The sequence below is a fragment of the Triturus cristatus genome, chromosome 10 (genome assembly GCF_964204655.1).
Source record: "Triturus cristatus chromosome 10, aTriCri1.1, whole genome shotgun sequence".
Taxonomy (NCBI): Eukaryota; Metazoa; Chordata; class Amphibia; order Caudata; family Salamandridae; genus Triturus; species Triturus cristatus.
Genome location: NC_140593.1, coordinates 1020945965 through 1020961170, shown reverse-complemented (window position 1 = coordinate 1020961170; position 15206 = coordinate 1020945965). Strand labels below are relative to the sequence as shown.

At 45.0% G+C, this 15206-nt stretch overlaps 1 protein-coding gene across 2 annotated transcripts in view; it reads right to left on the bottom strand.

Moving 5' to 3' along the window:
* The window catches only part of USP42 (ubiquitin specific peptidase 42), a 521578-nt gene that overhangs the window by 164044 nt on the left and 342328 nt on the right, over positions 1 to 15206 (bottom strand). For both annotated transcript variants that reach the window (XM_085629020.1, XM_085629022.1), the window contains exon 13: positions 2952 to 3695. In XM_085629020.1, the coding sequence (XP_085485146.1) occupies positions 2952 to 3695 (744 nt within the window). The remainder of the gene's footprint in view (positions 1 to 2951; positions 3696 to 15206) is intronic.

The window sequence follows — 15206 nt, the reverse complement described above, 5'->3', positions numbered from 1 at the left end:
AAGGAGAGACCCTAGACCTAATCATTGCAAAATGGGGCAACACTACACTGGATTCTATTCTGCCTTGCAATTGGACAAACCACCTTCCCTCATCAATGCTGGTGTGATCCCAAAAAAAGCTCAAGTAAAAAAAGATAAAAAGATTGGAAAAAAAATCTACAGAACCTAAACCTCAAATGACTTACTGACCATCAGTTACAATTTCCTGACTCCCCAAGTGGACATGGTGTATGTCCACGACCGTCTAGAGCATTACAATACTTCCATCTTGAACATCCTTGACTAGATAGCTCTCCTACAACAACAAAAAATGCATCCACAAAAGTCTCTAAACCCTGGTTCAACGACAACCTCAATACTGAAAGATGCAATTTAAGACTAGCAGAAAGTGCCTGGAGATCCTCACCTTCCATGGAGAACCTGAAAAGGTTAATATCAGTGAGAAACACTTAAAACAAAAAAATTAGAAATGCGAAGCCAATTTCTTTAGAACTCAACTGGACCAAGCCAGAAATCGCTTAAGGTTTTGGGGGAAATTGTCAAGCAACAATCAACAACAGCTGATACTAACTAACTTACCCACCATTCTTCATCCAACACAGTCTGCTATTCGATCCGTCACCTTGAGCATTACCCCTAAAACAAAGCCTCCTGGCACACATTCACTCCCCTCAAGGAAAGCGACATTCACTACTTGCTTACAGTACTGAAACCTTCCAATCGCTTCATCGATCAGATTATCTTTATGGAGATAACATCGTCTATCCTCCCATTATGGACCAAGATTGTAAATGCCTCACTCCTTCAAGGCATAACCCCCGACCTTCTAAAAGTAGGGCATGTAACTCCTGGAGGGACATGTTGAGAACTTTCTCATGGGGGACCAGGGAAAGGGGAGCAGAGGGCCCCTAAAATGGAGGGCAAGAGGATCTCACTAACCCTGCGAGCAGATGTGATAGCTACAAGGAAGGCAGTTTTCCAAGAAAGGTGTTGCAGGGAGGCTTTGTGGATAAGGTCAAAGGGATCCTGCATAAGACATGAAAGTACTATGTTGGGTTCCCAAGGAGGAGAGGGACGCCTAATGGGAGGGGAAATCTCTTAATGTCGAATGAGACTTGTGTCGTTTTTGGCCAGAAATCACCTTTTTAGACCTCTCATGTCCTCTGGAGGTTGAAGACAGAGCCCTCGTGGGAGAGTAATCTTCCCCTCGCTCTGAGGTCCCACCTTCAGGCTGTGTTTGCTGGCTTCGTCTCTCCTCAGTTCCATGAAGGTGAATCTTCCCTCTTTCATGAAGGGTACATCACGAAAAGTTCCTGCAATGATGACAAGCAGCAGGAACATGAGAAAGTGGAAGGCTGATGATACAGACTTCATAGGAGTCTGTTTTGTCCTTCTTTCTCCAGCACTCTTGGCACTTGTCAAATAAAGATGGCATTTGATTGACAAAATACCACAGTTTTCTATCAGAACAAAAGTAAAAGAGACAGTGAGAGATGAAAAATGTCGAGTAAAGGTGTTGTCACCAATTTGTTTCAGAATTTTTATGAGTCAAAAAGCCTAGAAAAGCTAAGCTCAATGCTCCAGGGTCCTGTCAGAAAGAGCCGGAAAAAAACTGAAGCAAATGTCATCTGCTGAGCATGATGGGATACTGGTGGTCTTTGGGATCTTAAAGGCACAGTCTTTATTTTTAACCATATAATGACAGCCTATGAGGATACATTGTCATTTTCTCCTTCTCCTGTATCATAAAAAGGGTTTGTGAGGGAGATTTACACTGTTGGCTAAGGCATCATAAAATTATACATATATACTTCCTTCTAGCCCTTTTTGAGCTCATTGTGAAGAAAGAAGTGGGATCTTGTAGCCAATGTTTATAGGCTGCATTATCTGGTTTCTTAAGTGTCTCAGCAGGCCTTCCTGAAGAAAAGAGAAAATCTACAATTAGGAAGATGTATATATAGAAGAAGTGCTCCGGGTCCCCGCACATGGGCTTAACTATTCAGTGCTCAAGACTATAAATGGAAACCCCCTACGAGGGAAACATGATCTACCAACCCAGTGCAAAATAAGGAATCCACACTACAATTATCTATTAGAGGTGGACTGAGTTAACAATATATCAACTAAGTTAGTAGGCTTTATTAGCGCAAGCAGCTCTTAAAGTTGCCAACAAACTGAACAGCACGAAGGAAGAGTGATAACCAGAAAAAGCTAAAATATTCTGCAGCACCATTTCCATTTCACTCCATTCAGCAGAAAAGACTCAACTATGCATAAAGGTGCAGCACTCAAGAGAAATTATTATGAACAGACGTATAGTTGGTAGGGTGCAAAAGCAAATGAACAAAATGGCCAATATTGAAGCTAAAAAACAGTCTCTGGTGTTCTAGGCACCAGGCTCTCACTCATTCATACCTGCATTTATAAAGCCAATAAGTCTAGAACTGGTCACCAGCCTTTTGACTTTGTCAGTGCCCATGGTTGTTGTAAAGCTTTTTTGGTGTGGAAGCTGCCAGTCAAAAGCTAAAATATTTTGGGCCTCAAAAAGCATACTCTGCCATAGTAGTACTTGGTACACGAGGGCACTACTTTGTGTGCAGATGTGATCCTTGTGAAAGGGCAGAATGTTGTCACTCACGCTGAAGTTAGCCAATGGCTGGAGTGATCTGACCCATTACCCCATGCTGTATGCTCCTGAGAATGGAAGAAAAATACGAATGAGACCAATGCATAAAGATGGCCTGCGGAAAGCCTCTGTAATAAAGTACAGAATACATATAATTTCAGTAAGTTAAAAGGTCTTGGCTAAACTCTGGTCAAATAATTGCTTTGATAAGTTAAATGCTACGTCTAACTTTTCCAGGATTTCTGAATTCCAAAAAGAATGTTGAAAGCACTTATGCTTTTGTTTAAACTGGTTCACGAAAATTTTTAAATAAAAATACACTTACTTTTCCATGCAACCCATTTGTTTTCGGAAAGCAACTTTCAGCTTGATCCCCAGACTTCATATAGGATGAAGATTCAAAGTGTTTGAAGCCATTTACTTTACAGTCGCCATCCATAGTAATGCCCCCATTAACCGTAACACTGGTCAGTTTTTCGTTCAGGGAGGGTTTATCATTTGAATTCTGACAGCTAGATTGGGATTTCTTTAGTTTCTTAACTTTGTCACCAAAAATTCCATTCAAAGAATCTGAGTAGCCATTCTGTTTTATTAATCCTTTTGACTCCTCATCAGATTCTTCTGAAGATTCTTCTCCATAAGGGACCAATACACCCGACTGTACTTTACATTTGCCATTCTGTACTGGTTTTGTAGAACTGTCATTTGATGCCGTCTGTTTCATTACATTAGTAGACACTGATGTGGAAGCTTGCGAGGTAGACTTTAGCGCAGAAGGACTGCTTACTGTTGATGAAGGTAATGTCTTGTTTACACGTTCTAAAGTACCATTCTGAAGAACTGCTTGTGACTGCCCTTGACGAGCTGGAAGCTTGTTGTGAATATTGATTGTGATCTTTTGTTTTTTTGTAGTTTCTGGAATAACTGTTGGCCTATTAATTTGCCAGTTGTGGTGAGAAGTTGATGGTGGAGCTGAAAATGGACGCTTTACATTAGAGTTGCTTGGATTTGTCGCAGAACAGCTAGGAGTTTCTTTAAGTGATCCAGCACCATTATACTGATTCGAATTCTGCAAATAAATAATTACAAGTTAAATAAAAAAAATGCATCAATAGCAAGATTACGTTTTGTTTCATACTTTTATATGTGTTTTGACATAGAGTTCAGCCAACACATACTCGCTATGCAACTGAAAGTAGTAAAAATCATTTAGTCATCATTCACATTTACATTTTTATTCTGCATTAAGTTTCAAAATGCATGTTCTGGAAAGGAGAAACAATAAAAAACACAAGAGCAACTATGGGTTCGTTCTAGGGTTTGATTTTAATTGTTAGTGTTGTAAATACATTCAGATATTTATTATGCATGAACTAGAGCAGTCACAGTTTTCTAATTACAAACCTTAACGGTGCAATATCACCAAGTAGGTGAAATTATTAAATAAGTATAGGGCAATTAATACAACCACAGCTGCTTCATGTGGTCCTATGAGGTATATGTTTGTGAATATGCATGCAACTCTGATATCTCGAGGCCTGTTTTGGAGCACAAATGAGCTCAGGGAAGATAAGTCAGATGAGTAACGATGACACACACACTCGCTCTCTCTCTCTCTCGGATACATAACCAGTGTTGGAAAAACCCCACTCCCACACCGGAAAGGGTGGTGGTAACGGGGTCTTTCCAGACATACACAGTGGTAGCTTGGCTCGAGTGGTCAGGGGTCAGGCACCGTGTTAAGCATACGTCATACCCACACAATAACCATGCGTGCATCCGTTCCAAAAACGACACTACACCTTAAAAATTATGAAAATATCTCTGTGTTTATCTTCTTTTCTCTTAGTTGCTGATTAAATAAATAATAATACAATCACAGAACACAAGGCTTCTCCTTAAAAAGTGCAGGTCAAATAAATAGTAACACTTTACAGGTGCAATAAATATGTTCAGGTCAAATAAATACTGTGAGGGAATAAATACTGTGCAGGAATAAGTTAGCTCAGGACAATAAATACATTACAGGAATAATTTAGATAGATACAATAAATACAATACCCTCAATAAATAATACCAGCCAACAATGACATTTGTAAAATCAGATCACATTTAAAATACTATGGGCTGATTTGGCCCAGTCACAGCTTGTGGTTAGGTGGATGGCCTGAGGGTGTCTCACCTAGCTTGGGTAAGGCTGAGGCTAAAACTGAGGTAGATCAAGGGTAATCTAGGAATCTGGCTCTCCCAAACTACACAACCCCTCACACAGGTCACTGTATCAGTCTCAGTCCACCCCTGGCACTTCCAGGCTGGTTCTAACACCTCTTTATCCCTTAGGATGGTCTCTTAGAGCTCCACAGGGCCTTAGGCGCCCTCTATTCCACTTACTGCCCTTTTTATGAAGCTCCGACGCCGCTGGAGTCGTGTCGACGCCGTGAGGCGGTTCCGGTTCGATGTCGGCGGCCTCGGCGCAATGTCAGTTCTTGACGACGCCGGTAGGCGGTTCCGGTTCGATGTCGGCAGCCTCGGCTCGATGTCGACCACCGGTTCGATGACGTCGGGCTGTCTTGGCTCGATGTCGACTTCGGGCAACTCCGGTTCGATGTCGGCGGCCTCAGCTCGATGTCGGCCTCCGGTTCGATGACGTCGGGCTGTCTTGGCTCGATGTCGACTTCCGCCGGCTCCGGAGTGCGACCTCCACTCCCGACCTCCGGCACGATTCTCTTCAGGTTCCGGCGACTCCGGAGTGCGATCTCCACTCCCGACCTCCGGCACGCTTCACCTCGGTCTCCGGCGACTCCGGAGGGCGGACTTCACTCCCCCGTCGACGCCGCTCACTCGACCTCGGGTGACTTCCTCCTCGACCTCTGGTACTCTCCACGACCTCCGTCGGCGCCCTCTCTCGACCTCTGGTGGCTCCGGGTACGACGTCTGCTTTCCAGTCAGCGCCGCTTCTCCACCTCGGGCTCCAGGTCTCAGGCTTCTCGACGTCGGACTCCAGGGAAACCAATAAACAGGTCAGATTCTTGCTTTTCTTTACTTCTAAGGCCTGTTCCTGCTGTCCAGGTCCTTAAGATGGTTTTTCTTGCTTTTTCCCACACAGGGCTCCAGGCTGGGCTCAGTCAGTAGGGACTAGTATCAAGGGTGGGTTTATGGACCCCACTCCAGGCACAAGTTTCCACCCCTGCTGCCTCACTCCTTCCTCCTTCAGATTTCTGCTGCTCTCTCTTCACCAGTCAGGTGCCAACTGCCAGCTCCAACTGTCAACTCTGGCTTTAGCTTCCCAACATTCTAAACCGCCTCCAACTGTCACAGGGTTCCAGAATGTTGCAGAAGGTTCTAGTAGGTTCCAGTGGGTTCTGCTGATGTCACAGGTGGCCACCATTTTGTGCTCCAGGCCCTCAGACAGAAGTTCCAGGGGTAGATAAAATGGCTCCCTGAATCTGCATCAATACGAAAAAGTCTGGTGGTTTCCAAAAAGGAAAAATACTAACAGGGTTTGAGGCAAAAGTGAGACAAAATAAATAATGATGAGGAGGGACCACCCAAAGGGCTGACAGATCTAACAACCAGTAACCAAGTAATGTGGTCCAATATTGTCACATCAAGGGGCTCTTCAGACAGCTAAGAACCCCAAGATTAGATGTCACCAATTAGGTATTTTTCATATTAGATGCTTGTTTTGGGATAGTTAGCTTGAAAAAGCTGTTTTCTTCAGAGCTCATATATCAAAGGACACTGACTGGAATTAAATTATATAGGTTTATCTTTCATGAAAGGATTGTTGAAATACAAAGAACAATGGTGAGGGGAGTGAATTTATGCATTTCTGTGGATGCAGTGTTTAAAACACAATTCCACATTTGCCACATAAATTACAGATTTTCACAAAAAAAGTTTCAAACTCGAATGAAAATGATACTGCCAGAAAACATGCAGCCTGGTTTGCTCATAAGTTAAGAACATCACTGCACAATTTAGATAGCCTTTTAGTTTGTGGGCTACCGTTATGATGATGAAACCCGTTTTCACAGGGAGCAAGAACGATTAAATATTGCCCATATTTCACAGTTCACTGTGGGAAACAGATTTTCCTACTGCTGCATTCATGGCAATGAAAATAAACGTGGCCCAAAAACATATTATTCAGAGCAACTCTACTAATAAACATGATTCACACATTAAATACTGCAGTGCAAAGGTCAAATTCGAGTTGGCTACCACAGTACAGCAACTGTAACATGAGAAAACCACTCTCTAGTGTCTCCTATAGTGAATATAACAATTACCTTACAAAGGGAAAGAACTCTCAAAAAAGTAGTAATATCTCGTAGGTGTGAATTTACCTTCTGCATGAATGTAACCCCTCAAATCCTGGTTTTGGTTAAATACATTTGTAAAAATAATGCACACAAAAAACATATATTTAGATGCGCAAAGTACAATATACTATTTATCAACATTTTTGAAGGTGATGGGCACCATGGTCCAACCCCACACTTTACAATGGTAATAAATAGCATATTAGTCATCCATCTATTTATCTATCTATATTAGTGGCTACTGTGTAGCTATGGTTCAAATGCACTTTCACTGAAAAGGCATTTTTAAAATTGCTAATGATTTAAGGGCGTAATGGGGCGTGGCCAAGCAGGCTACCATGGAGAACGTGTCCTGCTGAGGCTCCACGCTCGGGCCGGCATATCGCCCAATATATCACATCGAACCTGGCCCAAAAACCGATAACCAGATATCGGAACATGAGGAGCACCAAGCGGTGACCACTGCATTCCGCCATCGCGAGGATTTCGAAGAGAGAAAGCGACATTACTGACCCCAACACTCGTCAACAAGATGGCGCCCGCCCGCAACTGTCCCCAAAAAGCCCATACCTGTGGACTGGCTCTAGCGCGTGCTCCGTGGGGTGTGCCAGCTAGCCCGGCGGAGTGAGCAAGTGACCGCCCAGCGATAAATGCAGCCGACCGATGGCGCGGAGCTGAGGAGGGTGCTGAAGACCGGAGCGGCGATCGGAGGGCTCCCGCGCCTTGCATCGCTGTGGTCCCGCACTGAATGCTGATCCAACCACGGAGCATCCGCGCACAGCATTGCGAGGAATCGATCCACCACCTATGGCTCGGCAGAGGTGAGGCGGCCAGTCTCTGCAGTATAAAGATGGCTATGGGCTAACAATCTACAATACTCCTTGCTATTCACAGCTCGACACAAAATTATATACAACTGCTTCACACAGCAGCCATGCCGGCAACCTCATGCAGCCCTGCACTATCACACACACTGACACTGTACACATAACATGTACCCGTTCGTACACAGCCCAGACGACGAACACTGATCCTGCAAAAGCCCCTGCATGGACCCGCCTCGTAGACATGCACCGCCACCCCCACGTAATGTATTAGCACTCTCCTCTGTTATGGGAGTCAATTTGGACGTATCGCCTCCAGCGATAGGTCCTTGGTATAGGGAGTGTTTCCCGATCCCTGTTATTTGTTAACTTTCCTCAACACCTCCAATCCTCTTCCCCCATGGACGTATACACAACAAGGTTATTATACCACACAGACAGGCGACACCGAGCTATACCTATGACTGCTACACTGCTGTGCACTCCACAGGCACTCTGCTCCAGTCGGGACTAATGATTTCAGTCTGCATAGACAACACAAAATCGCCGTCAGAACACAGCACACGGACGTCAGTATTTTAACGTTAAATGTTACAGGTCTTCATACACCAAACGTTACGCTGTCTACTCCTACACAAAACGACAGGACGCATGAATCGTACTCTTACAAGAGACACATTTAACCATACTGGAAATAGAAAAACTGCAGGCCAAATGGCGTGGAACCATATGTGCCACGTCCTACTCCGCATATGCACGTGGAGCGCTGATCTGGATCAGACCTGGCACCCCGTTCCAAGAGATCAGGAGTGATAGACAAAGAGGGAAGGTACGCCCTAGTGGAGGGGTTCCTAGACCTGCAACCAATCCACTTAGGTAGCATATACGTTCCAAACGTCGAGCAAGACAGGTTCTGGGACTGCCTCACAGGGATATTGGCCCAATTTGCATCCATACCGTGGATTTTGGGGGGCGATTATAACTGTACACTAAATCTTGCCCTAGACCGATCCCACCCCCCATCCCCACACTCTCCTGCCCGTAAGCAAACAGAACGCTTTCAAAACTGGGTCACACAATGGGCACTCATAGATGCGTGGAGAGTTCACCACCCACAGGCCCGGCACTCCATCCCACACAGCTTACGGGTCAGGCTAGATAGATTCCTCTGCACAGCGTCGCTAATACCCACAATTCAGCATGCGGATTACCTCGGCCGGGTCGTTTTTGACCATGACGCTCACATAATACGCCTACACTGGAGGCCCCCCCCATCCCCCTCTTTCCCACATGGAGACTACCGCGCCACTGACTGACAGATCACGTTTTTAAACATGAGCAAGAGCTAAGTAAACAGGAATATTTGACTCCTAACACGGCCACGACGACATCTAAACTAATAGAGTGGGACGCATTTAAAGTAATGGCCAGGGGAGATTGTATACAACAAATAGTAGGGGTGAAGCAGACGTTGGAACGAGCACTCACACAAGCTGAAACGACGTTAGCCACACTCACCAAACAAGAAGATATAAATGAGGCGAGTGTTGCTCAAGTAGCAAAGGCAAAGACAGACTATCAAGCGGCTATCACAGACTTACGCAGGTACAACTTAAAGGCTTATGCAACCAGGGTGCACAAAGAGAGGGATAAAACAGGCAAATTACTCGCTTGGCTGGCTAAACAAGATACAGAAGTAAAACCCATCGCTGAAGTGCTAGATCCCCTCGGAAATATATTACGCTCACACACAGAAATCCTACTAGCATTCCAACAATATTACACTAAGATATACCGCAGTCCAGAACCAGCTGGACTAGAAGCAATTGATCACTTCCTTCACCCACTGACAATCCCACAAATCACGAAGACAGAGCAAACTGCATTAGATTCACTGATACAATCTGTGCACCCACTTCCCACCCCTGAACCTTCCCTTGGCATCATGTAAGTCACCCCTATGGTAGGGTGCATTGTATGTGTAAGGTAGGACATGCCTTGGTGTGTGTAGCATGTCCTGGTAGTGAATTACACCCAATTTTGTTGTTTAACTACTGTAAGGCTACCTGTTCTCCATAGGCCAGAATGGGCAGTGTGACTATTACATTCTATAGTCCTAACTGACCCAAGGAACATGGTAGAAAAACGAATTTAGTATGCCTGAGCTCAGAATATTAAAATACATCTTTTAGTGAAGTTTATTTTTATATTCTGTGTTTGAAAATACCACTTTTAGAAAGTAGGTATTTTCTTGTCTAAGCCTTCCAGTGTGCTCTGCTGTTATGTGTATTGGTTGTCTGGGTTTGTAGGGACAGGGCAGGCGGAGTCAGACCTGGGTTGAATAGAGAGATCTACATTGGAGTATGGGGAGGGGTAGCTCCTTGACGTGAATAGGGCTGTGCCTGGCAAGGTGAATGCTGGCTCCACCTCCAACTGTGTGTTTGATGGCAGACCGCCTCTTTCTGAAAGGAAGGATGCAGCCTGGTAAACAAAGTGCTCCAGGACTGGGCAGAACTGGTTCTGGCTGGGTTCAGTGACTTGTAGCTTTTGTGAACAAAGACTTTTGGGGTATAAATATCTGTGCTGAAACCCCTACAATTTGTATTGCTCCTGGACAACACGACGAAGCTCTGTCCGTGTAACTGAAGGAATCTGCAGGACGTGACTATCCTTGTGCTTGTGTGCTGTTTTTTGGATTGGTCTGCAGTGGTTACCATTGGACTTGGAAGAAGAGGGAAAAGGACTTTGAGGGAACTTTTATTTATCTTGCTACAGCAATCACCCAAGGGCTAGAATAGAGCTAGCCTCCTGTTGAAATCTCAGGCACATCAGACTTCACCATCAGCTTCCTGTTTCCTCCCAGCGTGGATTTCTATCTGCAGGTGAGGCTCCTGTGAGTTCCAGGGCCTCTAGTTCTACTACAGTGAAGAGAGTGCTGAAATCGTCGCTAACGCCCGTTTGCGAGCCGCCGCAGCTGAAAGCGCCCGGAAAATCATCGCGCTGCTGCCGCTGAGTGTTCGCTACTGAAGATCATCGCATCACACGTTTTCGGGCTGCCAAGTGCTCGCTAAACCCAACGATCATTGCATCGCACGGTTGGGGGCTGCCAAGTGCTCGCTAACCAAAGATCATCGCATCGAGATCATCGCACCACAACATCGCAGAGCGGACACCGGGCGTCTGCCATTTTCATCGCATCGCATCAGGATCGTCACTCCCTCACGGAGCGCCAGTTCTTCCCATCGCAACACGATCGCACATGCAACAGGATCGTCGCCTCGTCTCCTCCCTTGCGGCAAGGAGTCATCGCAACAACAGCCTAGCATGCAGAAGTTTGTCGCATCGTCTCCGCACGCATCAGCAGATCGGCGCTCATCCTCCCTAGTGGCAAGGATTCAATGCATCGCCAGCTTCGCGTGCAGAAAATCATCGCTACAGCTCCTTTGCGACATTTTGGTTGTTTTGCTACGAAATCCAGGTACTTTGTAAGTAAAAGGGTCGCAGAGACCACTGCTTTGAACTGAACTCCTCTTTGCACACTTTGAACTATTTTTGCAGCATTTCAAGAGTAATCCTATTTTACAGTATTGTGGCTTTTTACCATTATTGGTCTTGTGTTAAATCTATATATAAAGATACTTATTTTTTATAATTACTTGTGTGGTGTCCCTTTGTAGTGTTCTTCACTGTGTTACTGTGTATGGTCATAAATGCTTCACACACTGCCTCTGAGATAAGCCTAGCTGCTCGTGCTACGTTACCACGTTACCACAGGGTTGAGCAGGTTATCAAAGGGTGTAGCCCTCTTACTCTGACTTAGGAAAAGGGTCCCTACTTGGACAGTGGTCAGCCATTGCCAACTAGAGACCCCCATTTCTAACATAGATATTAAACTCCATCAATCCCAAAGCATCATATGCCATGTTCACAAATGCCTCAATATAATAGATGAGGGTGAACATTTCTAGCTAGACTTCAATCAACTGTGCCTAGACCTTTTGAGGATATAAGGATTAATCGATTAGACAGTACGTAACAGCGTTTATGACAGGAATCTCCTTGACATAGCAAACCTGCCCTTCATTACCACAAGAGAGGGCAGATCGGATATTGCTGTCCTAGATGTAGAATGTCTCAAAAACATAGTAGAGGGCTTCTCAGGATTTTTCTGTTACTTCTCGTGAGGAGGCTCTGAAGGCACAAGTGCTCAGGAAGGACCACAAAATCCCCTAAGCTTATCAGTCTTTCAAGAGGGATCAGCAGCAGTGTCATAGGGTGGCCTGGAGTGTTTCTGAGCTATATAAGTTAGTATAATGGACACAATTTGGCATCAACTATGAATCGACTACTCTGCTAACGAATACCATTTGTGGAAGGTCAATAAACACAGAGTAATTGGTGAGCCCAAAAACTTATAAACACGCAAAATATAATGATTAGAAACTTCACAAAACTTTAAATACCATACACAATCAGATGAGTAATTCTCCGAAATGGGGTTTCTACAGATCAGTTCCACCCAATATCAAATAGACAACATAAGTGTAGCGCCCTCAATAAGTAGTTGCTAAAGCAGTTGTGCAGAGGTGAGCCACACACAACACTGTTTCTTACCCCAATGGCATCTCCCTTACTCTCTCACCTTCACTCTTTCCTACTAGTCCCCTTAACTAAAAAGGCTTGTTACTTACCATGTAAGTATCTGTTCTTGGCATGTAGAGCTGTAGATGCACATGCTTTGCATACTCCTGACATCTAGTGTTGGTTCCAGATGCTTGCAAGTTGTTTTTCTTCGAAGAAGTCTTTTCCAGTCACAAGGTAAGGTGACTTCTCCTTTCAGTGATACTGCGCATGGTCATCGACTCCACTGTTAGATTTTTTTCCCGCAAGAGGGTGAGAACGGAGTAAATGTAGTATAGAGATGTCCATGCGTATGTAGTGTGAATAATCAGAACAATACCAACCAAAGGTGTGTGGGGAGGAGGGAGGGCGCATGTGAATCTACAGCTCTACATGCCAAGAGCAGATGCCTACAGGGTAAGTAACATAATACGCTCAAGGTATGTGTGCTGTAGATACATATGCCTTGCATAGATTCTATAGAAGTACCCTCCGAAAGCGGTGGCTAACCAGTGATATTGCAGTTGTTTGAAAAAGAGTTTTTTGCAATGCTTTTCCTGCATTAGCTTGTTAGCGTGCTAATACATCCACACAATAATGTTTGGTAAATGTGTGTGGTGTGGACCATGTTGCTGCCTTACATATGTCAGCTAAGGGAATGTTACCTAAAAAGGCCATAGATGCTCCTATTTTGCACGTTGAATGTGCTCTAGGAGGTATAGTTAAAGTTCTTTTAGCTTTAATATAACAAGCTTGAATACATTTAACAATCCATCTAGAAATACCAGATTTAGAAATGGGTTTTCCTTGATGAGGTGGACGAAATGCAATTTAAAGTTGTTTCATTTTACGGAAATCTTTTGTGCTCCTCTTCCACCAACCTCTGCGCCTCTCTCCTCGAACGCATCTTCGGTTGTGGCGTCGGCGGCGCCACACGCGGTGTCGACGGCTCCAGGAGCGGCGTCGAAGGTGGATCCATAGCCAGCACCGATTGAATCCCAGAGGCTTCACGGGATGGATTCGGGGACTGACCATACGGCGTCGACATCTTCAGAGCCGGAAAAGACCAGGATGACGTCGCTGGCATGAACGGCATAAAGGGGGCCTGAGGATACTGATGAGGCACACCCAAAGTATATGCCAAGGGACCCATGGGACCGGAAGGTGCTCCAGAGGGGTACGATGCTCTGGTGAACACACCATACACGGCATTAAGGAAATGCGACGGATCAGAACCTGGCGTCGGAAACTGAGGGTAAGAAGCCGGTTCCGGATCCAATTGAGGTACCTCTGGAGTCAGCTCCGCTGGAGTCACAGGAGGAACAGCCGGAGCCGAAGGAACTTCATCATCAGCCAGATACATAGGTGAGAATCTCGGCATCGTAGCCTGCTCTGGAGTCCCCTTATAGGAAGGAGATTGAGTCGGATTCACGTGAGGAGAATCTGAAGGTGAAGAAGAAACAAAGTCCTTCTCTCGACGTGGAGGAGAAGGCGACCTCAACACCACCGGCTTCGACGACCGACGTCGAGAAGCATGTCTCCTCTTCTTCTTATGCTTCCTCTTGGTGTCGCGCGACGTCGAAGACCTGGACTTTGACCTTTTTCGACCCCTTTTTTCTTTTCTTGCCTTGGCCATGTAAAGTTTGGCTTCTCGCTCCTTTAACGCCTTTGGATTAATCTTCCTGTACAAAGAGCATCCCTCGACGTCATGGTCTGAAGACAAACACCAGAGGCAATCCTAACTGACATATGTTTACCACATTCTCTGCATGGCTTAAAGCCTGACTTCCTCGGAGCAAACATGACAAAAGAAGAAAACGATAAAATTCCAAATACAAAGTATCAAGACGAAGTAAGGAGAGTCCCAGAAAAAAACGTTAGCGTCGACAGCGCGGAAAAAAGGGAACTCACGTCATCACGCCGACGTGGTCTTCTTATGGCTCCGGTGACGTCATGCGGAGCCGCGTGCGGAGCCATGACGCTGAGACGACCTCGTCGGCGCGGGGAGCTAGGAAACATTTCTGTGGAATGCTGGCGCAGGGAATATTCATAAGGTGAGGAATCCACAGGCAGATGTATCCATCAGAAAATATAGTACAATAGTGCTCTTTTGACATCAAGTGTGTGTAGAGCCCTTTCTGCTACTGAATCTGGTTGAGGGAAGAACACAGGTAACTTTTGAAAGGAATTTTGGGTTTGTACGAAGAAACCACTATCTTTGTGAAGCTGAAAGAAAGGTTCTTCTAAGGTTAATAACTGTAGCTCACCAACACGTCACAATGAAGTGATAGCAATTAAAAAGGCAACTTTCCATGAAAGAAATTGTAAGGCATAATTGTGTAAAGGTTCAAAAGGGTGGACCCATAAGCCTTGTGAGAAAAATATTAAGGTTCCAGACAGGTGCAGGTCAATTGTGTTATTATTGAAATATATAACAAACCTTTTCCACTTTGCTGCATAACATGCTCTAGTGGTAGGTTTCCTTGCTTCTTTCAGGATTGTCATACAATCTGGTGGTAGATTTAAGTATCCAAACTCTATGACTTCAGGAGCCAGATTGCTAGGTTAAGCTCCTTGTGGTTTGGATGTCTGATTTCTCCATGGTTCTGTGTGAGAAGGTTGGAAGTGAGGTGCAGTTTTTGATGTGGAACTACTGACAGCTCTAGCAGTGTGGTGAACCACGGTTGATGATCCCACGTGGGAGCCACTAGAATCAGTGTGAGTGATGTCTGCCTGAGTTACCGAACTAGAAATGGAAGGAGAGGGAGAGGTGGAAAAGTGTAAGCAAATATTCCTGACCAGTTCATCCTT